Below are 23,860 nucleotides of genomic sequence, written 5' to 3' on the forward strand. Positions count from 1 at the left end.
GTCACCACGACCCACTTATGAGCTCCATTCCTTGGCAGCCTGTGGTCCCTCCCCATGATACTACTGTACATATGCCACCTCTGTGTCAAAGAGATACAGTAATGTACAGTTGAATAAGATAGACACTGTTTGGAGTGCTGTTTAAACTATTTTCATGTTTTCCTCTCCTGCCCCCCCCCCCCCTCAAAATCCATACCATCAGCCTGCATGCATCAAAGCCCTTTGTGAGCTCACAGTGGTTCTGTTTCAGATCAGCCATCATCTGTGTGCTGGAGCAACAAAGTGCTGCTGTGAACCCACTCAGGTCCCGTAATAGTAAAATCTCAGTTTTACTGGGCTTCATTTACCTCCCACCACCAAATGAAAAGTGTCTCCTCACTCCGATGCTTGCTCTAGATTCTACATCAAGGGAGTGTTTTGCCACCAAGGACTGTGTGTGTGTGTGTGCGTGTGTCTGTGACAATTTGAGGGGGGGGGGGGCTATGATCGAGGCAGCCTGAGCCAATCAGCCGGCGAGCTCCGTGCCTCCTGAGTCTTAATTGGCTGGCTTTCCCCCCGGTGAGCGCAGCTGATACACAGAGCCAGCTGGTTTTATTAGAGAACGATCCGGGGCCACAGTGGGAGAGAGACAGACAATCATATAGAGGCATTAATCAGAGTGTGCGAGTAGCAGCCAGTAATTACCTTCCAGCGTCTGAACCAATCAAGAGCCACAGAGGGAGGAAGTCTATTGACATTCTTCAGTCTATTCGCAGGCAAAGAGGTAGACAGTGCGCGCTTATCGAATCCGAGTCAGGGAGAAGGAACGGAAAGTGTCTCTTTCTTTTGGAGCGGCGCAGCTCATCCGTCCCTCACATTTTGCCGTGTGGGAGAAAAACAAACCGAAAAACAACAACAACAACCAGATGGACAAGATGAACCACAGCTCGGCGGAAGCAGAGGCGGAGACCATAGAACCCCTGCGTTACCTCAGGTAGGCACCTCTCTGTTGCATGTCTCTCTCGTGGTCTCTCTCCTCCGATCCCGTTTGGTTCACCGATTTACCGGAGCGCTCTCAAATCGATGCACCGTGCAGGCGCGCGCGAGAGAGAGGGAGCCCGATATAACGGCGGGCAGAATTAGAGAGGAACGTTTTTCAGATTCATCCCGTTAGTCCCGAGAGAAGAAGTCTTCACATGAGACCATTAGAGTGCTTTCATCTGGCATTCTGTTTGAACCAGAGCACGCTTGTTAGAAAGGAAAACAGAGCACAGGGAGTAATAAGAGATATCTATTATTTAAGTTGACTTGTATGATGATGATAATGACAGTGCTGCGCCGCAAAGAAACTCCAACTCTGCTTGAATTTCCTTCGTTGCTCTTTTCCTCTCCACTGAAGCCTCAAATTGAATTACAGATGTGAGCTCTCATTGAATTAGGAGGGCTGTGTTTAATTTGGCATTATCAGGCCACATATTACGGACCAAGCCAATCATCTGATGGTTCAGTTTCTTTGTGGAGATGAGACGTGTAATCGGTTTGTTATACAACCCGAGGTTTGTGTGGTGCGCCGCCCGGCTCTCTGTGTGTAGCGCCACTCTCACTCTCAGAGTGACGGGGACACAGAGAGCTGCTCTCAATGGGTTTGGTGTTTCCTGACCTTTGGATGGTGAAATGCAGGTGAGCAGTTTTCTCCAAAATGTTGCACAGACACACGCACACACACACACACACACACACACACGCACACATATACAGTCTACACACAAAACTGCACATGCAGATATTGGTTAATGTGTTTGGATCCACTTAAAATCCAACAGTATGTGGCCCCTCTGGCATGCACACTAAGTGCACAGCCTTTGGTCATCATGATCAAACTTGTGACACCAAAAATATGCAGCTCGGATAACAACATGGAGATAGTATTTTATTTCAGCGATTAAGTTTTATGTGGGCATGTTGCCAATTTAAGGCAGAGCAAGCTCCACCAATGAGTGGTTTCATCGCAGATTTAGAATGTGTTGATGTGGTCGAAAATGACCCGTACTGTTGTGTTGAAATCATCCGAAACTGATCACCTGAAATTTAGGAAATCGGTCTAAAAATACTTTGTTAGTGATGTAAAAAGAAATATGCAAGTTGTAGCCAATGGACTGAAATAAACGGAGATGACTTTATTCCTTCAAGGAACCGTTTGCACAACCAAATGCCAGAAAATGTCCACTGATACATCAAATATATTCTAATATAGTTGGGATTTCATTTTGGGCAGCAGGCTCTTGCTGTTATGCAAATAAGAAATCTGGAGTTGGATCTTGCCACTGTCTTATCACCCATCTTCTTCATCAATCTTCATGGACGATCCTCTTCCCTGTTTCATTGTAACGGTCAGTCCCTGTGCATTTGAGGGCTCTGAGGAGGAAGAGGACGGTTGTTTGGGTGATGAGGCACCTTTTTAAAACAGCAAGATGATAGCGCTGACAGATTATATTTAAATATAATGTTTAACCGTTTATATCTATTCAAAAATGCAGTTCTGGTACAGTTCATGCTGTCAATAATTATTGAAAAAAATAAATGAATGTTTGTCTGCTTTTTTTCAACATTGATTTGCAATCATATTTAAAGACACGATTCTCGTAACTGTGGATTTATACAGAATTAGTTCAATTTTAATGTTTTTGTGTGTCTCTTTCACACACACACAAAGTAAAGGGGGCCCCCTAAGGGATATCTTGCAGGGTCCCCTGTTGTCTTGGGCCTGCACACAGACAGTAGTATGCATTTGTAACAAACCCTTTTAAAGAAAAATTGTTTTCTTTGTGTTATGTTGAGATTACAGCGTGAATGCCTGAATGATTTGTGGCCCTCCTGTTTTTTTGTGTCTCTGGGTAATTTACTATAAATGAGGTGTTTTGTCACTCAGGAGGAAACATCGCTGCTGCCTTTCTTCCTTTAGAGCACTTCAAATAGGATGATGCGCTTCAGATGGTTCATTCCTTTTCTGTTGAGCATTTATTTACACAAATCTCCCTGCGAGCCTGTGATTGATTTTACAATATAAACACGGTGCCTGAAGACCTTTTTATGCAGTATACTGTACTCGTGTTTCTATAGTGTCTCCATGTTATTGCCCTGTCAATCAGTGCATGCACCCACATATTAAATCTATTCTGGGAGCTATTTATTTTACGCTTCTCGATAACTTATGTAATTACGCTCTCTGCGCTAGCTGCATTTATACCGTTCTCTGTGTGTGACTCCCAGAAAAAACCCAAACACATTAAATAACACATTAAACAAACGCATAATGCACCCAGTAATTCTTAAAAATGTGAAATTAATCCACATCTGGATTAAAAATGAATTACAACACAGGCTTGCAAACACGTTGGCAGAATGTAAAACTTAGACCGACGTCAACACGCAGGTAGTGTGAAGCTTCTCAGCCGACGAGACACAACGAGGTGGTGGATAACCCGTAAATAACATGAGCTGCTGATGACTGCACCTTGGTTCTGGAACGGTATCTAATTTCTTCACTTGGTAAAACGTACAAGGCAAATGTTGGGCTTGTGTGATTTATTTGGGCGTATAAAAAGCTTGCGCCTCTAATTCTAACAGGGCAGTGCTCCTTTTCTACATCTCTAGTTGTTCTGTTTCATCTACTGTCAAATAATAACCTCTGACCAGCAGGAGAGAACTTTAAATATATTTGAACAAAAGCCTGTTTTCAAAGCAACTTTGAATTTAGAAACTGCACTCGGTGGCAATTTCCTTCCAGGAGTGAACGCTGCCAGCACAAGTTGTCACATTGGTTTGAATCAAAGCAATTCAACTTGATTATATCTACGATGCTCTGGTGTGTGAGACACTTTTCTCCTCCTGGATTTTTCTCGAGTGACTTCTCCTCTTCCTCCTCCTCTCTGCTCTGACGGTGATGAATGTTCTGTCTTCCTCGCCCACCTTTGCCCCTTTGCCCACCACACCTGAAGCCAGTCGTACAGAGATATTTCCGTCTGTCATTCCATTTGCTGTTCTGCCTACCTGTCTATCTGAGTCAAGCTGTCAAGATGTCTGACTTTACCTGCTCTTCCTTAGTGCCTCTTTCCTACCATGGCAACGACTCATATTGTGGCTTATCATTATTCTTTTTGGCTTGCCTCCCTCCCTCCTTTCAGCTCCCTGCCACCAATTCCCATGTTGGAAGCTCCATTTGCCTGTGTGACAGCTCCGGCATTTATTTATAGGCCGAATGTAATGATTGGGGCAGAGAGGGAGAATAGAAGGCGGGGGGAGATGATTTGCTACCAGTGCAGTGTTCGGACATCATTGTCCTCTTCCATCAGTCAGATTAGCTGTAAGAGCTCTTCATTTACCATGTTTGAAGAATGAGCAGGATGAGGTCTGATGGTTGGTTTCAGATGAATCATGAGATCGACAGTAAGCCCGCTGTTTCTGATCGTTGCTTCATAAGTAGCATAAGTAGCATAAGTAGTATAAGAGGTCTTGTATGGCTGCTACGTGTGAGCTAACAGAATTAAAGAAGCAGCCAGATTGCTCCAAATGCATTCATACAAAATGATTTAGTTACTGTGAGTACCTAGATTGAGGTTGGAGTTAGATTATGGCACTTTTATGGTTTACAGAAACCGCAGTTCTCTGGTAGTAACAAGGCTACGAGTCTAGCCATGTTAGCAGCTCTGTGAGGCTACATGCTAACGTCGACAAGCTCCCAACGACAACGTGCTGATGTTTGGCAAATATGAAGTGTACCAAATTCAACGTCTTATCTTAGCGTGTTAGCATGCTAATATTCGTAATACTGAACACAGCTTAGGCTGATGTTAATGCCATTTGTTTTTGCAGATATTTGTTGTTAACATATTTCCGTCTGGAGCAAAGTGCTCGACCAACCCACCAACATTGCCATAGAGTCACACAAGTGGCCGTGCTAGTGGCTCCGTGAGGCCGTACTTTGGCACAACGGTTGATTTTAGCTAAATGCTAACATCTGCATGCAGTATGTAAAATAAATCTGTATTTACATAAATTATTCTGCACAGGAGTTAATGTATTTACAGCAGCTGATGGGAAATGCATAATGAGACAAAAGCAGGGCCTTGGTGTATAATTGATGAATTCATCAATTGTTTTGTTGTTTTGTTTGTTTTTGTATAATATTGTATATTAAGATGATCATACGTGATAAACATTAAGTTCGTTATTTAAGTAATTGAAGTCATAAAAAATGTACTTCTGCCTACTCCTTTTCAAACATAATATGTATTTATTTATAATTTACTGTATTGGTTATACTTGTATCTGTCTAATCAATTTAATCTCTGTTGAGGTTTTGAGCTCTCTTTCACTTGGGGTTTGACAGCTCGTGCTTTAATCTGCTTGACCACCCGACAGCAGAGAGCCCTGTTCGTTCAGGTTTAAATTAGTCTCTAGGCAGCAGCCTTTGTTAATGAATAACACAAGAGAGCCATTTGAGGAAGGCCGAGCCAAGACTGTCATTACGTCCATTTTGTGGATCATTTTAAGGATTTTAAATTGTTTTTAAGATGAGGAAAACTATATATATATATATATATATATATATATATATATATCTCCCCAAGGTGCCTCAATTTAATCATTTACAATGACTCATTCAGAAAAAAATAATCTCCCAACTAGTTTTGCTTTAGCTCAAGATGGCTTGAGGGGAGATTAGAGCCGTGTGAAAAGGTCAAACACTTCCTGTAAATTGAAATGACGGGGGTGAGTTGGGTTTGCTTATCTTCGCTCTGGGTTTTCTGTGACAAACCTTATACGATTTGCTGTCCGTCAAACAGCAGCAGTTGCTCATGGTGTGTGTGTGTGTGTGTGTGTGTGTGTGTGTGTGTGTGTGTGTGTGTGTGTGTGTGTGCGCGCGCGCATATGAACATGCATCAATGAATAGAGGCGGTGATAAAGAGAGAGAAACCACCTCTGACTCTATCTTCGGAGAGCTAATCATTTGTGCTTTAAATTGGCAAGATAGGGTCAGAATATGTCAAGTATTTAACCCCTTTATGTCACCTGTACACAACCTTCATCCAGTGTTGTGTTTCTTTAAGTGTGTGCTTCTGTGTGCGTGTTATTGTAATGGAGAATGAACATACAGCAACACACCCTGATGTGTAAGCTGGACTCTAATCAGTTTCTTACCTCCTTCAGCGCTTTAACAAGCTTTACATCCAACGGGATAATGATGACAGAACTAAAGAAAGAGGCTGCGTATATGACTTTTAATGGTTACTTTCTCACACTTAATTACAGTTTGTGCTTAACAATGTCGGTAAATGTGGAATAATACATGGGCTCTGTCTCTATTAGATGGATGCCACTGAGCAGTGTCTAGATGAGGAGAGTGGAGAGGCAGTGGGAGTAAGAACGTGAAGATGGGGATGTTTTTCAAGGGCAAGATGTATTGAGCAGCCTCTTAAGACAGAAAGATCGACACACTTGAGTCACAAAAAACACAAAATTCCATGTTTGAATGTGAGTGAGGGTGCTTGTGAGATTGATTTGACAGGACTGAAGTGAGCAGTGGTGTGCCTCTTTAGTGGCAGTTCAAGCACAGCGTCTGCCGAGAAGTTCTCATATAAATGCCCCGGGTCCCGTCACTGCTAAATTTTCATCAAATTCGCACACATACACACCAACGTACCGACCTATTTTTGTAGTGTAAAAGTCTAAAGTGTGGTTTGGGGCCATAATGCAAACGAACCACTTTGTGTCTTCAATGATGTTTTGTGTGTTTCATTTTGAGCTGATAGCAAACCCACTGCTCACTTAACAATAAAAAGACATAATCAAAATTACACAGTGTTAACGCTGCCACAAGCAGATTGTGGGCTCTAAAATTAAAAGCCCTTGCTCTGCAGTGCAGGAATTACAGTTTCCTGACACTATCATATGTTGAATTGTGACTACAATGTGTGGCTGGCCCTTTGTACTTCATGTGGAAGCTGATTTTTAGTCTCTATTTTCAGATCCATTTTCCTTTGCCAAGGTTTAGAAGTACTCAAAACTCACAGTGATGACAGAGGCTTCCATTTGACTGAGCACCAGGCTATTATTGGAGACAGACCATTATTTAATTTTACAGGTTCACAGTATGCCTCATTTAACAAACGTTAATTAAACTGTTATACTGCTTAAATTATATTTTAGTAATTTTTCTGATATTAGAGGTGATACGCTTCCTCTTCTGTAATTGATTCATGAAACATAGGCTGCATCACTATTCAACAAACTGCAAACTTTACTACAATGTGTTGGTTACAAAGTGTTAGTTACAAATTTTAGAAGTACTTTGTGCATCCATTTTCTTTTATTGTACTTAGAGGATTGTGATGGAAGTTTTCAGGTGTATTGGGTTAATATAACTTGAAACAGTTAAAAAGGTTAAATAAATACTCTTCCGTTAACATATAGTGAGAGTTGGGGTCTTTTATTTTGAAAAAGAAGCCTCATCGCTGTGCTTCCTGATACGATTTGGTTACTCTATTGTACTTTTATTTTGAAGGGGTGGGGAGCGAGAGTTTACCGTGAGAAGGGGCTATGATGGGAAAAGATGTTTTGTCGGAAAATGTCCAAGTCCTAAGTGTGTGTCCAACTGCACTAATTACCTCATCTCATTCACCTGTCTGCCTAGCAACAATCAAAGGTTGCCGTGGTGATGTTGCTCTGTGACTCATAGGTCAGATAGGTGTGTGTGTGTGTGTGTGTGTGTGTGTGGAGACAATATAAGTCAAGAAGCAAGCTTGTGCAGTAAACTTCTTTTTTTTTCATTTTTGGAGGATTTTGTGTCTTTGCTGCAATGCATTTTTGGGCGAGCTAAATGTTAGGAGCCAACTTTCATGAACTGAAAGCACACGGTGAAAGGGTTAAAGTTCTAAGACAAAAACACGGACACCCAAACCAGACCACGCCGTGACAGCGACCTGTCAAAAACAAGGCAGCCCCGCCCTAAAGCATCCCCTGCTTTATGGTCTGTTTGACTCTAAATGGAGCGTAATTTACTAAATGAACATCATGCTGTACTGAAGAAGACTTGAAACTACAGAGTGAGACCATAAACTCATGGTTACAATGTTTCCTGAGGTAATAAATCAAGAGAGAAGTAGAGTCACACTTCTTTTTTGGAACCAGAGGAGTCGCCCCCTGATGGCCACTAGAAAGAATGCCGGTTTAAAGCACTTTCACGTCGGCCTCACTTCAGAACCGGAGGTTGCCGCCTGATCTGGTCCTAGGTGTTGTTGTGGCAAAATGACGAGAAGAGACGGCGAACTGAAGTTGCAACCCAGCGGAAGTGTTTTAATAAGAACAAGCCGACATACAAGTTCAGCAAATCCAACGTATTACTTTTCACAGCTTACTCTTATAGTCAAACTTCAACATAAGAAGTTATATAAACTGTTTACTTGTGAAATCAAATGTGTTCAGTTCAATCATAAGTTATATGATGATCTTCTTCAACAGTGTCTTCCGCTTCTTGTATTTCCTGCAATTTAGGACGTTTGCCCCCAAGACCGCAGCAATTAAATAAGTGGAGGAAATGCTTTGATGGACAATAGAAAATGTGGTCGTATATAATATGAAAGATCTGAGTCACAACATGTGTAAATGTGAGCTTTAGGCCATGTGTGGGTTTGTTTATATGAAATGATGATATTTATACAGGCTTTAATGTGTGTAGACGGGATGCATAGCCATTGTGTGTGAGCGTTGGTTGGATATTTAGAAAGCTGACGGGCATGAGAGGGCGTAGAACAGAAGGATTATAGGTATGTGAGAATAGTTTGTGAATGCTGCAACTGTCGCCCTCGCTCTTCTGTTCCCTTTACAACAATAAAGGGTCGGATTTCAACATGAACTCTCCCGACCTCATCACAGTCTCTCATAGGCTTCAGTTAAAGCGTGAAGGGATTTGTTTGCGAAGAAAGAAACATTATCTCAAACAGATGATTTATTGTGCACCGTAAGAGAAAAAAATACTTTTCTCTGAAAAAGTCATTAGTGCCCTGTATCCAGCATGAGCGCCAGTCTTGTTTTGATTATTGATTTCAAGGGAGGGAAAATGTGAGAAATGTATTATTATAATTGTCTGTCAGACATTTTCTCCTCCAGCCCTGGCTGAGCTGTGTGCACATGTGCCCAGGCATTTGTTTTTGAGTGGCTTTAGCGTGCAGGACTAATCCATCACTTGTCAGAAGAGCACTGAGTCAATCACAAAGATTGAGATTCCCGCAGTTTCAATCATCTGATATCTCCACAGCAACAATGGCCTTCCTTGAGTCCTTGAAATGAACCATGAGTAAACTTTATGTTATTTGTTAAAGAGAACTTTCGTCTCCATCTATCTTGTGCTCATGTTTGCCACCAATCCGTCAGTGTCACGCCATTAGCCAGTTTTCTTTCCCCCCAGTCTGTTTTACCTGCCAGACAATAACTTATCTGACATTCCAGTCATTCCTAGTCATACCAGCAGTAGCTCTCGGTGAGCCCCGCTGGTTCTAGCCACCTGTTTCCCAGCCCACCCCTCTACACCCGTGTCTCATTCCTCCGTTACCTGCCCGTGAGACCCTCGACAGGCCGCTGTGACCTGCAAGGCGAGGTCGGTAAGCTACTGTTCTGTAGCCTTGTTTGCTTATGTTTTTTTAAACGCCTTGTTAGCTTGTCTGTTCTTCCTGACACTGGAACTAGGGCAATAGATCAATATGGTGATATGAGACTAATGTGGCATAAGTGTTGTTTTCTCCTGGTTTTAAAGGCTGCATTACAGCAAAGAGATGCAATTTTCTCAACTTATCAGACTGTTTATTTGCCTTTACCCACTGAAGTGTGATTTATGCTTGCCAAAGTGACGTCACACCGTCAGACACGGCCCTTTGCGTGGGCTCTGTGCAGCAGGTTTTTGTCTGTCCGTGTGCACATCCAACGTTTTCTAACTGATGGGCAGATAAAATGGAGAACTTTGAAAGCTTTGAGAATGTTGGTTCATCACGAGGAGAAACACGCGCATATAAAAATGTTTCCTCGCCACGTCAGCGTAAATATTTTGTGAACGCACAGTATAGCATTGTCACAATATCGTCGCAGTATGGGAATGAAGGTATTTAGTAAAAAATGTCGTGATATTGGATTTTTTTCTCATAAATCTCAGCCCTACATGGAACGCAGTTGTCCTTGGAAAAGAAGTAAAACTTTGTACAGCAAATGAAAAAAATGCTCTACTTAGTTTAGGCAAACTTTGATTCAAGCAATGAAAACATTGTCAAATGTTATAACTGTGACTTGGAGAGAAACAAACTAACGGCTTGCAGCAGTCTTATGAATAAGCATGCAATCTGTTTGGGTCACGGAGCCATGCTGTTGGCCAGAGGGGGGGGGCGAGGAGCCTCCTCTCCCCCTCTCCCGTCTCCTCTGAACCCCTTGTGGGCGACTCGCTGACAGTGGTCAGAGCTATTCTGAGGAATGTGAGCAGAAAGCAAAGTGTTCTCATGGTGACAGAATGGGAGCGATGCCCACTAGCAACTCGCCTTATGTCCTCTCCACTGAAACAAAATCAATGCGGTGAGAAAAGGTGCAGACCGACCACAAATAGAGGAGAGGAGGAAGAACGAAAAATGAGCGGGCGAGGAAAGAAAACGGGTAATAAGATCCAGACGGAGGTTGTTGTCTTAGCACTCACTTTTCAGTCGGCCATTACCACGTGTCACTCACATCAGCTTCAGCAAGAGATGTTGCCGGGTGGCTCAGACATGCAAGGTAGTGTTTTTATGAACTCTGTTTTGTGTACTAGAACCTCTGTGTTTCATTCCCTTTAGGTACTTAAGGGTTTAGTTGTTTTGTGGGTTGCATTGTCCTTTTTCAGTCCCGTTGATTCATCCGTAATGGTGTATTTGTTGCTATTATATTGTTTATTTTCTGTGGCCTTTAATAAGCGGTAATTTTACGTCTGATTACACCGGTTTATGTTCCTCCCTTAACCCTAGACTAGACAGGGACGTGACAGTTTGTTGGAGACCTTTGTAGGGATGCAGGACTCAAGTTAATCTGTAGGTTTTATTGAACAGATTTTTAAACAATGCATTATTTCTGAGTGAGAGTGTGTTTGTGATAAAGATATAATCTCCATATTCTTTCTGTTCCGCACTTCCAGCAGTGCATGATTGTAAAATAAATTGAAATGGCTGAAAGAGAGGGAGAGACTGATGAAACTGACTGTGAAAGCAGGAAGCTGATTTGTTGTATAAAGTCTAAACTGATGTATTTTTCTGTCTGTAAATGTCTGTAATAATTTGTGTCCTTGTGAATTTAAAAAGGGAACATTGTGCGTCTGTACTTTGGTATTGTGTCGCAAACTGTTTATTCGTGTGCGTTTGTTTTCAGCATTTTGAGTGTGCGCGCGACACAGGTTTGCAGCCAGGAAGGCTTTCCCAATTTCCATTAATTAGGTTTGTTGTCTCGCTCTGCCGAGTCCTGATTGCAGTTCTGTTTTGTTTCCGATCGGAGGACGCTGTCGCTGAATCCTGATTATGTAAATGTCTGGTCTTTTATATTGCTCTCTGTTGTTGTTTACCACGTAGCAATTAAAGTTGGCTTTTGAAAGTCAAGATAATACTCGGAGTGAGGACAAAAATGTACAAATTTAATGAGCTTCATCGTAGTTTTGCTCACGTGTTGATTATCACCCAAAGGTGTTGTAGGTTTCTGCAAACCATGCGTACATTGAATGTTGAGGATTCTGAATCAAAAAAAGTTTCATGAATATGTTTCATATCACGCTTGCATAAAAGAAACAATTCTACGTTGTTAATGTTGTGAAACGATTGGTGAGGACCAGGCAACAAAACGGCTTACGTAAGGTTAGAAAAGAGATCATGGTTTGTGTTACAATAATAACATAACGTAACATAAAAACTACCGTAACCATTCAATCACCCACTCACTGTAAACACTTGTGTTCTGCGTTACCTAACGACTAATGATGCCTCTCAGCCCAGGCTCCCCATGCTAACATCTATTTTTCAGTCCGGCACTCGTTATAAGACGATCGCAGGGGGGGGGGGGGGGGTGCAGGTGAATTCTTGCACCTTGGATGCGTTGATGGACAGCGTCCCCCGTGACCTGTGAACCAGCAGATTAATGGTGGTGCTGAGACAGGCATGCAGTGAAAACGACAGCAGCCTGGAGAGCCAGACAAAGGAAGCAGCAGACAATCGGCTAAAGGTTTACAGACAGAGCCAATCAAACCTCTCGAGAAGAGGAAAATGAAAGACAAACGGGAGCAATGGGTTTGCCTTTTTCATTTGTTGAAACCCTGTTGCATGTGTTGTATTTTCTACACGTGTCTTCTTTTCTCGTTCTCACAGCCAAACGTCTACTTTCTTTGTTTGCATCATCTGATAGTTGCTGTATTGATGACCAGGCAGACAGAGAGGGATGCACATGAGTTTTGACCATATTTTAAAATTTCTGTAGGTTCACTGTGATTATTAATGTGAAGCCCAAATATCTGGCTTATTGAATACCATAGACAGAGTGGGTGGCACCCAAATTGTCAACGCTGGAGATCATTTTTCAAGGGGCTTTTTATGTTAGACAGCCAAGAAACCATTATTGTTGGGCTTTACAAAAGCGTATAAGGAGGGATAAGAGAGGTGAGAATGTGACGGGAAAGGAATAACAGATCAGTCAAGTTTTCACCCACATTTAATGCCAATTTTAATCAAATCAAAACGGAATTAATGCACAACACGATCTCTTTAAATGTTACGGTGTTTCCACAGGCAGAGCCCAGTGAAATTAGCATGTACTTAATGCTATTCAAGACAAGCTCTCCAGATTGTCATGGATAACACTTGAAGTCTTGGCCTTCTTGGCCTTTCTTCTAACTGACTATTGGCTTGAAGAGAGCAAAGCCAATAATGCATCCCTGCTGTGACACCAACATGGCAAGAGGCTGTGACTTTGGGTAAAAAGCAGCACTCTAGCACACTTCCAAATTAGTTGTGGCGGGTCAAACGGTCACACTGACCCAAGTCAAATAGACCACCCTCAGTGCCACAAGCACACGTGGTTTCGATTCCCGCAAACACACAGTTGTGATGGAGGAGTACACTAGACAAACATGATGCACCAAAGAAAATCTGAAAAGCAAACCATCAGTACTGTATGTGATTCCAAGCCACTGATCACACCTACCAACAGGGACATACAGGCTGAGTACGTCTGCTGATTGCAGTACTGTTCAGTAAAATCTTGCCTTGGACCCTGGAGGCAAAGTTCCCCAAAATGTAAACATCACACATTCTACCTGTTATAAGAGAGTCGATGGTCAGAGCAGAAAGGCCAAACTCCAGCCATCGAGTGCGTCTGCTGTTATAGTTATGTCTTCATCCGACTGTAATCGCTGCACAGCTCGCACACAGCACACTCAAACAGGCTACGCATGTGTACATTAACGCATGAATATCCACCCACTCCAACACTGATTTGCACGCCTGCAGACTTCCAGCTGTGTTTGCATCTAAATCAGTAATTGTTGCACTTTCTAGATGTGGTCCGTTAGGCTCACTTATCATTCTTCAGCTCTTTACTTTTGTTTTGATCTTTTTAAACGCTCAAGCTAAATCTCTTTGGCTCCTGTTCTGTACTTGCGTTGGTTTTGTCCAGGGGATTGGCACAAAATCTGGTAGAAACTGTAACGACCCAGCTGGGTTCATCACCCGTTCCAAATGTAGGACGTTTTTTATGTCGACTTATTTTTTAGTTTTATTTCAAATGGCGTGTTTGTTGAATAAACACCACAAACTCTGAGCAACTGCTTCTTCTCTCAAACTCGCGTATCACATTTTACTTTTCAGGTATCTACCTTCTGAGTGTCAAGAATTAAATGACCAAATGAACTTCATTTCATGTATTCTACAAGAGTAACAAATAATTAATCAACGGATTAGCTAACAAGTGAATATGAATAAATATTTATAATAATGGATATGAGAGGAAAAAGAGGGAAAAAAGTTAAATTAAGTTCCTCTGTCCGTTTAGTTTCCCTCCACGGCACATTGAAGGTTGAGGTAATGAGATTAGCCAGCGTTGAGATTTAATAATGATCAACGATTCAGTCATGCATAAGACTATATTACAAATACTGCTGTTCTTAATATTACTGAAAGGGTCAGCAGCTCTAGACTGTGCATAATTGCATTGACCAGTTGTGACCATCGGCAGGAGATAAAGGTGTTGCTTGTGGGGCTGTTCTATATTTAGCATATTTAAATCCTAATTGAGGTATGAAAAGGTGACTACATTGTGAGTTTTACTAACGGTAACATAACTTCAGCATTATTAGCGGCCATGATGTTCACTGTGGTGGATCTTCATGCAAAATATAAGCCTTTAGTTTTATTATGCTGTAGTGACATGAATGACAATCTGTGAATAAAAACGAATGGCTGTACTGATTCGATGAGTGTGTGTGTGTGTGTGTGTGTGGAAGCAGTGACAGATGCATGCTTTGCGTGACGGCCCATCCTCCACAACACACCTCTGTGGTGGGCCTCTCACACATCAGCACCTCCTCCTCCTGCTGCTGTTGCTCTTTCACTTCCTAATCATTTTAGAGGGAGGTGAAGAAGATTGACCGTACGGGGACACACACACACACACACACACTCACACACACACATCAGTGCCATGTGTACATGACGCAGACACACAATCCTCGTGTACTGCCCCCTTCCAGGCTCCACAGGCTGCACAGCTTGTGTGACATTCTGTTCCTAATGTATGGGAAATGCCACATGTGCATACATTACAGCTAAGCCTGCCGCTGGTAGCCGGAGGTTACAGCTGCACGCATTGGACCTTTTTACCAGACAAAGTCGTCTGTCAGTAAGGGACGACGCCCAGGGCAAGTCTGGAGCCGGGAGAAAGTTTGAGCAGCAGTTGGAATTTAGTGTCCATATCTGAAGTCATGAGGCTGCTACATCAGTAACAAGAGTGCGCGTCAATAACACCGTGCCACGGGAGCTGGATAATTGCTCGTGGAAAACGCCACTTGACTGCAAGAACCTTTTTCATGTTTGCGTGATTTACTCACATCAGTCTCTCAGTGTGGAGTTTAGTCTTTTGACATTTTACAGACCGTTTCGTCCATGTTTATCCTAACACCTGGCTGCTCTGCTCTCATGAGAGGCAACTCCCCGGAGTGTTCCTCTCTCGCTCCTCTCTCATCATCATTGTTTTTTAATCTAAAGTGTCTCTGAAGAATACTCTCATCATCATCTCTGCCATCAACTTTGCTGTCTTGGCACCTCTCACACATTTCTGCTCCGCCGCCTGCCACCCAAGCATCATAAACACACACACACATGCTCCCACACACACACACGCATGCATGCATACACACATGCCAACGTAGCAGCGAAAGGTCGGCCGAATGCCAGTTTCGATTCGATGGCTCTCTGACCCCTCTCATGGTTCCCCCTACTGCTGTGCTCATCAATAATACACTGTGTGTGTGTGTGTGTGTGTGTGTGTGTGTGTGCAGGTGCGAGGATGTTGTTGTGTCAGAAACAAAACCTTGCTTTGTGTATAGGCTTCTGGCAGAACATGAGGGTGGGAGACGCTGGCGGTGAGGGTTTGAGGCTGTGCTTTCTCATTAAAATGCTCTTGGTTGTTTGTGTGCTGCTTGTGTTCTGTATCTAATTGCCTTTCAGTTGACCCACCTGCCTTTTTCCTTATGAAACAGTCTCCATAGTTTGCAGACTGGAAGAGAAATCAGCCAGGAGTGACAGGATACAACCACACACTCACACACTTACTTACAAACTCGCAGGATGATTAGGTAGAAAGAGAGCAATTAAATTTATGCAAAGGGGGTTCAAAGAAAGCTTTGGAGAGTTTTCAGCAGCAGCAGAAGCATCAGGTTCTTTCTTTGTCCTCCCTTGTTAGTTGCCTGAGGAGTCTCCTTGTCTTTCCTTTTTATTGGCAATGCTTCAAAATAGAGTTTAAAAAAAGGTGCGAGCAGAATACAGATTAGTCTTTTGTATCCACAGGAGCAGAGCTGAGCCGAGGCCCTGTGCTCTCCTGCTGGAGTGGGGACACTTGCTAACAAAAAACAGGAACGGATGAAATTAGCTTTCCCACAAATTGTTATCTTCAGCACCAACCGTGCTGATCTCAAAACTGTTCATCCTTCCCAGAAGCAAATCTTTGAGATGTTGAAGGAGAATTACTACAGATGTTCCCTGCGCATTGCAGAAGTAGGCTCTTATTTCAGCACATGCACATCATGGGGGCCATTAGCTTGATCTTAGAACAGAAGAGAATACAATCATTAATCAGCAAACACTGAGAGAATGACATAAGACCCCTTGGTGGGCCCTTTCTGCATCCTTCGTTTGACAGCTGAACCTGCCCCTCTGAGAGCAGAGAGGGAGGGATGCAACAGACATGCCCTGTTGGTTCACAACATCTCACCCATAGCTCTCTATTTCCGCCTCACTACAGTAGATACAGTAGATGTAAACACCTTAATTGGAACCTGCAGCCCTGGTTTTAACGCTACTAATTATTTCTTCCTTGCTGCTGTTGTGGTTTAAATTGAGCTGAGTTCTGCGTCTGATATGTTTGATCACGATATTGTTTTTCTTCCCTGCATGCCTCTCAAGTGCTTTAGTTCGGACTTTCTCAAAGTAAAGAAGTGAAATCTGATTTGCCACCTCAGAGAATTCTTTTGAACCTCTATTTGTGTCGAGAAAACTTGCGTTTCTGCGACAGCTGGTAGTTGCCTTTGATGCGTCTTTGTTTGTTCTTAAACCTGCCATGACTGTTTTTCTGCTACTTGGTGCTAGCACATTCAGCACGGAGCATAATTAGCATTCATTTGGGGTCTAGTTTCTGGCCACCTGGCTGAATGTTGGTCCAATATTCACTTTTCTAGCCCCAACTCCTGAGGGAAATATCTGTCTCTATAATATAATATAATATAATAATATATGTCTCTTTAGCTGCTAAAAGCTCCACTGTGTTCCCCAGCTAGTCACTTACTTCCCATTAGACAGCAGTTGGTGCTGGGAAGGCAGCATGTTTAATGGAGCTTTCTTTGCTAAGAGCACCTGCATGCTGCCAAAACAGCCGGAAGATGCTAAAAGAGCTGAGGAAAACTGATGGGTTCATCCATACGTGATTACGCTACACACATACCGAGACAAACCTTTGTGTGTGTCGCCTTGCAAGTAGTCTCTCGTTGCCTTTTCATTCGCATTTCATGTGTTGTTTTTTTTGCCATGCAAACATTCTAAAATCAATCGTAACGTTGGTGGGTTGTCAGTCTGAACAGAGGCCTGAGTGCAGTTCGGTGCATACCTCCCGTGATAGCATAACAACGTAACCTGTACGACTCAAAGTCACATTACTTGCAAAGAATTACCAGAAGACGTCCCTTCTAACTGCTAGCTGATCTGTGCGGTATCTCTGCAGCTCTCTCTTGAGCTGATACGATTTAATACCAGTAAACTGCAGGGGCATCCACTAAAAACAACGATAAAATCCTTTAAATGTTCTTCCCTGGAGTGGACGGATTTTATCCGATTGTGTCCCAATGTCTGCGGGGTTTTTGCTTTTCCTAGCAGCTGTATATCTGACTATGTATTTCTCCTCCTGACTTGCATAAAGAGGAGGTTCGCGCCCTCCTTCCCTCTTTTCCTCGCTCACTCTGTATGTGTGACTGCATCAAAGCTTCGAATATTGTTGATTATTTCTCCCTGAAGGTTTGGAGCCAACCCATCCCAACACTTTGCCCTAGACAACATTATATATTTGTGTGATAAGCAGTTTGGTCGCGATTATCTTTGTGCACAAGCAGTCATTGACAAAGTCATCCTAGAGTTATCTTCGTATCTCTTTTGTAGCTGTAGCAATATGTATGTAAATGCATGTAGTTATGAATTGTGTATGTATTCTGTGTCCTTTTTTTTTGTGGTTACATTCTTTCCTCCGTCACATTTCTGATATATTTCCCCCACTCTGTTACACTGTGTACCGTAACTAACCAACCGTGACATCTGGAGCCAAATGGGTGTAAAAGCTGCAGACGGGGGCCTCATGAGATTATGGGACGACCTGAAATACAGCAAAACATTGTGCTGTTCACTGTCAGCCCTTCTCAGAGGCGCTATCAGTTCCCCGTCGACATTAGCCACATAACGATAGCTCACTGATTCAACACTACCTCATGCTGCCGCAGTAAAGCATGGCGGTCTGAGTTTACAGCCCTGAAGAAAACACATTTAATCAGCCACATACAGCAGAGAGGGCTGTGGGAAGATTGTCGTCTTCATGGCAGGGTTTTATTAGTCTGACTTCTTCCTTTGTATCTCAGGACGGCGGCGGCAGCGGTTCTAATTATGCCTTTTCTCTTTGTCCTCCTCTGTTCCTCTTGTCTGCTGCCTCCCCACCTTCCTCATCTATCCTTCACTTATTTTCATTATGTTGCCATAATAGTCTAGACCTCTTTTACTGGGGATTTTCTTAATTTTCACTTGTATGTTGAGGTCTGATTCCTCCACACCATGATGCCACTCAGCGACACAACTCCAGCTGTAAAACACATGGCTCTGTGTGTTTACCTTATTATTATAATAATAATACGGCCCACCACTGATATATATAATAATATTATATATAATAGGGAAGTATATATATTATATATATACTTCCCTGTTTTTTCTCGCTTGCTCTTTATGAGACTCTGAGGCGTTGTTGCTATGGCACCGGGGCTGTCCATACGGGGCACACTAGGGAAGAAAATGAGGTCACCTTTCAGTCGAACCGTCGTCTGCTGGCTGCAAAGAACAATAGAGGATTTTTATAATTGATTTGAAAAGCAAACATCGTGAGTAGTCATTAAAAACAGATGTTGACGCTGCGTGTGCGTGCAGGCCTCCTCATGTTTAATGTGGATCTATCTGGATACACAGGAGGTAGGAAGACTGATTGAAATGAATCCACAACCGGGCCAAATCTCTCCTCGTAGACGAGCTGTACGTCCTAAAGCACAGAGCAACTGATACATTGTTGTGATTAAACTTCAGGTCCCTTAGTAACACAGGTCAGTCTGACATGTGCTGGCCAGCGGCCTTTATATATTGCATTAGACATTCTGCTCTGCCTGCAGTACTCGGAGACCCTGGCTCAGTGGAAACGGATCGGATGTGACAACGCCTCGTATTTAGTGATGCTGAAAGCCCCCGGCCTCAAACTGAAGGATCTGGGTTTAAAGCGGAGGTTATAAATGGATAACTGGGTAAAAGGATCAAGACCACTAGGGGGGATATATGTCTTGTGCGTCTGCGTGGTGATAGTTATGCACCAGGGATAAGTAGACCTGACTCATGGATGGACGTTTTTAGCTCACAAGAACACACACTCACGGGAAATATAACGCAGAGATGAGCAGACCACCAACACCTGTGGCTTTAGGTAAATGTGATCCATGTTCATGTTTTCCACTGGTGCGTGGTGCGTGGTGGCTGGGGATGGAAATGAGTTACGAGAGCAAAACGCAGGAGCCACTGATTGGGATTATCTAGAGAGAATGTCTGTCTCGTCGTACCGGATGTGAGGAACAGGAGCAGACGGCTAAACTGATTAAGCCTGATTTGAATGAATGATGCGTCTGTAGACAGTCTTATGGATGTGACTGTGTCTCTCTCACTCACTCACTCACATACACACACACATGACTTCAAAATGATTGCCAAAGGAGACTTGAAACAAAGTGAATCATGCCGTCCTGATTTGATAAGAATTGAGCAGCATGAAGGGGCTCACGCTGGGCAGTTAGAACGGGAACATATGGAGGCTCAAGGCCAGCTCCTATCTGCCAGCTGAGGCCGTTTATGAGACACTCCCACCGCTGCGGCACCTGATCGTCCTGCCCGTCATCGAATTATGGAGAGAGAAACGTAATGCGTATCCTAAAGCTTCCAGCAATCTACAAATGTGAGTTTGAATGCAGTGGAACACCGTGAACAGCTCGTTATGAGCCCTGCTCGCTCGCACAGAGGTTAAAAGAGGAGACGTCACGGCTTCATATCATGTCGTATGATTGGGCTACAACGGGTGAAGGAAAATCTTGTGTGCACTAGCTGGTGCACGATCACAGAACATGGGGATGAGTGATTGGTTTCGCAGGGAGGTTGTCGTAGCAGCTGTGACAATTCCAATCTGCAGTCATTGGAAAGATCTTTAATAAAAGACTAAACTTTTCTATTTGAAAATGTCCTATTGTAAAACTGCAGCCATCCATTCCGGCGTAGCCCAAAGGTTCCTTTAGGCCGGGCGTACCCAAAGAGCACCTGAGCGCACACCACCACAACCCTGCTGTAACCCTCCAACATCTCCAGTTATACAGGTTTTTCATTTGAGATACGTTTGTGCGTCAACCTAATTCCTGTTTTGTTTTGCTGGAGTTATTGCATTGTTTAATAAAGTAGTGAGCACTCGTGTCATCGCATGCATTTCTTTTCCTCTGATGTGTCGCTCTCTGCTCGTAGTCGTCTTAAATGTTATTCTCATTTGTACTAACAAATATAGGTCTCTGTTCTCTAAACTTTATTTAGATCTGAACCATCCTGCATTTCTCTGTTGCCCCCCCCCCCCCCCCCCCCCGCCCTCGACCTTTCCCCTTTACATCGTCTCTTAGCTGGAGTCGCAGTCACACTCCGGGAGTCGTGTCTGATGATGAAAGGTGTCCTGAGATGACACGTATGAAATTAGCTGCACTCGTACACGTACACCTGGGAAAGCCCGCTGATGATCTTGTGTTAACGGCAGGGGAGCCATCATTCGGCACCATAGTACGAGCTGCAGGGCTTGGTAGGACATAAGCATGGCCGTCTATCAGCATGATGCCAAAATTATGACGAAAACCTTTTAGCTGGAACAGGGCTGAGTGTCCATAATGAGATTATCTGCAGGGTACTGATGAAAGGGAGGCTTAATATTAGGCCCACAGCCTCACCTCTCTGCTCGTACAGTGGTATAAAGCTACATTCACCTTCTGCACTTTTCTTCTAAACACACACGACAGATAAATATAAACCAGGGTGAGTCATCTCCCATTCGCTGCCTCAATCTCCGCTTTCTCTTTCTCTGCTGTCGCCCTTCCATCTGCAATCACTCTGCTTCAGTGAAGTGCGAACCTTCATCAAGAGACGGAGGGCGGCGGAGTAGGAGGGCGAGAGCGGCAGAGTAAGGTGGGGAAAGAAAATGGAAAAGGATAAACTGAGGCGAATGATGAGGCGAGATCGGAGAAAGTTGGAGATCAAAGGAGAGAAAAGTGTAGAGAAAGCATCGGTGAGGTGAATGAAAGGAGACAGGAAGTATTTCAGGGTGCATTTTTGTACCGCAGAATGTGAAGCAGGTCAAATAGCTCGGCTGAGTTATGGTTATGTGAAAGATCCTTTTTTTTATTTCACGTTTTTATTTGTGAACTACTTTTCTATGAATACAGAAAAACAAATAAAAAGACGTATAATCCATGCAGCCCACCGCTCCTCTTGTTGCTTTGCAATTCATAGAAACTCGTTGTCCATACATCAACAGTCACAGTCTATCTCACACTTTGCACATAAGACAATACTAAATCAGCAGCTGTATCAATAACAGCTGTTGCCTTGTTCTTAAGCATGAAAAGACACAATCAACATCTGTGAAAAGAGGACGCCCGCTGTTTCATACAAATATTATGTTGGGGATTCCATCTCACAATAGAAATTTTCTTTTTGACATGTTGACAGATTAGAGAGTGAATCATCAGCAATACAATGCTTGATGAACAAGATATGTGAAGCTTTAATAACTAGTCTGATGATGTATTGATCACTGTTTGACACCAAAGAAAGTGCATGTACAGTTTGTGCCATTCAATTTGTGGTTATAAAGGGAACATATTGGACTTGAAATCATCTTTAACTGACAGCTATGAGTTGATAAATAGTGTCCATGAATAATTATCTCAAGCGCAATCCTTGGGGGATCATGTGTTTGGCTGTGTGTGTGTGTGTGTGTGCGTGTGTGTTTGTCTGTCCGCAGTTAGTCTTACATACTACTGGACCCAGCAGTCTGATATTTTCTTTGCTCATTTGTGACTATATGTTCAAGGACCTCTTGTGAGGTGATTCACAATTTTTGAAAAATCCTATTGACTGTTATGTACCGCCATTGTCTGCCGACTTGCCGCTCCTTGTAACCAGTCAGTAGCGATCAACAACATGCTTCAGTAGCGAAAGACATTTCTAGGATAAAAACAAGCTTGTTGCAGGCCACATTTTGGCCTTTGTCATGGTTCAAAAACTGACATCCATAGAAAAGTTTGGTCTCATTTTGAAGCACATATCTGCAGATTAATTTCCATACCTGATATGTTGTTATGCATTAAAGTAAGGCACGATACCGGATGAATATGACCCTTTTTTTTTGTGCTAAGACATTGGTTTCCTTAGATTTAATGATGAAGTTTTTCTACAGATATTGCTCTTTGTCTCTTCATCAAAAATGTAGAACACGTCAGTCTCTGTGTGCTGAGGGATTTATTCCAGAGAGAGGCGTACCGTACTCAATACAGACTACGGATCGACTGCACTGGTAGAAAACACAAAAGCTTTCACTGCACTGCATTCAGGCTGAATCATCATCTGTGTTCTATTAAATGTGATAGACGGCAACAAAATGGATGTAAATGCCACAGATTAGTACTGTAGAGAGGACCGAAACAGACATAAAACATGTCAACATATCCATATGTGTTATTTGATGCAGCACTTCATTTGTGTTTAAAAGGCCTGAAGTATAATCGGTTGAGTATTAGATGGAGCGGAGGGTTGGACAGATAATGGGAGAGAGGACAGGCAGGGAGTGGGATAGAGAAAAGGGCTGTGGACCTAATCAACACTGTTTTCATTTTCTCTGTCCACTCCAAGGCAGGAATTCGACTAATTATTCCCTGCTCTTGAATAGAGCAGCGCGGTTCTCATGACGCACATGGCCTGCTACTAGTGGGGACAGCTTAAGGCCAATTAATTCTCTCCAAGTCCGCGTGTCCTCAAGGTCCACGTATGACTTTGCGGGCTGTAAGCGTAGCGTGCACGCCGACTGGGCATGCTCCATTGTCCCACATTTATACAATGCGTCTCGTACAAAGACAGCAAAATGGCGTTGAACTCCAGGCGAAGAACGTTATGATGCATTACCAACTGGAATGAAGTTTGGAGTTTGTAATAGATTTATGTTTATGTCCTCTTAATCTTATCTGTTTAGAGTTCGTTGGTATTTTAAAGAAAACAGACATTATCTGTCTGTCTGTATAGGATTTAACTTCATATCATAGACGTGTACAATGGGAGGTTGGAAAGACGTCGTCTGCGATATTTCACTTTCAGTTATTTTAATCACATTTAACACACCAGCAGATCAAGCTGCAAAGGTGGAAATGAGGCAAATTGAGAGGGAGGGGGCGGAAAATCTGGCTTCCAATGTTAGTGGAGAATAAGGATGCTTTACAGCTGCAGGCTATATAAAGTAACACCTTGTTCACGAGTCTTTCGTTGGCTGACATTACAGGGTAAATTTAGCACATTTGTGTGCTACTTTTCAGTCACTGGATCTGTGGCAGGGCTGTTGCATTGCATTGCATTATATCTAACAGGTTCATAAGTTGTATTCATTTCTTGAGCTGATGAGGAGGTAGGATGAATATTTTGTACTTTTTTCACATTTTCATCCACACAAGATTTATTCATGTGTTTACATTAGCATTGTAATGTTT

The 23,860-nt window shown here is 42.9% G+C and overlaps 1 protein-coding gene across 1 annotated transcript in view; it reads left to right on the forward strand.

The window, feature by feature from the left end:
- Positions 1-905: 905 nt before the first annotated feature.
- yjefn3 (YjeF N-terminal domain containing 3) overlaps positions 906-23,860 on the forward strand; it is a 42,061-nt gene continuing 19,106 nt past the window's right edge. The window contains exon 1 of the mRNA XM_076088555.1: positions 906-973. Within this exon, the coding sequence (XP_075944670.1) occupies positions 906-973 (68 nt within the window). The remainder of the gene's footprint in view (positions 974-23,860) is intronic.

Source organism: Anarhichas minor, unplaced genomic scaffold, assembly GCF_050575085.1.
Source record: "Anarhichas minor isolate MPS153535 unplaced genomic scaffold, ASM5057508v1 ptg000010l, whole genome shotgun sequence".
NCBI lineage: Eukaryota > Metazoa > Chordata > Actinopteri > Perciformes > Anarhichadidae > Anarhichas > Anarhichas minor.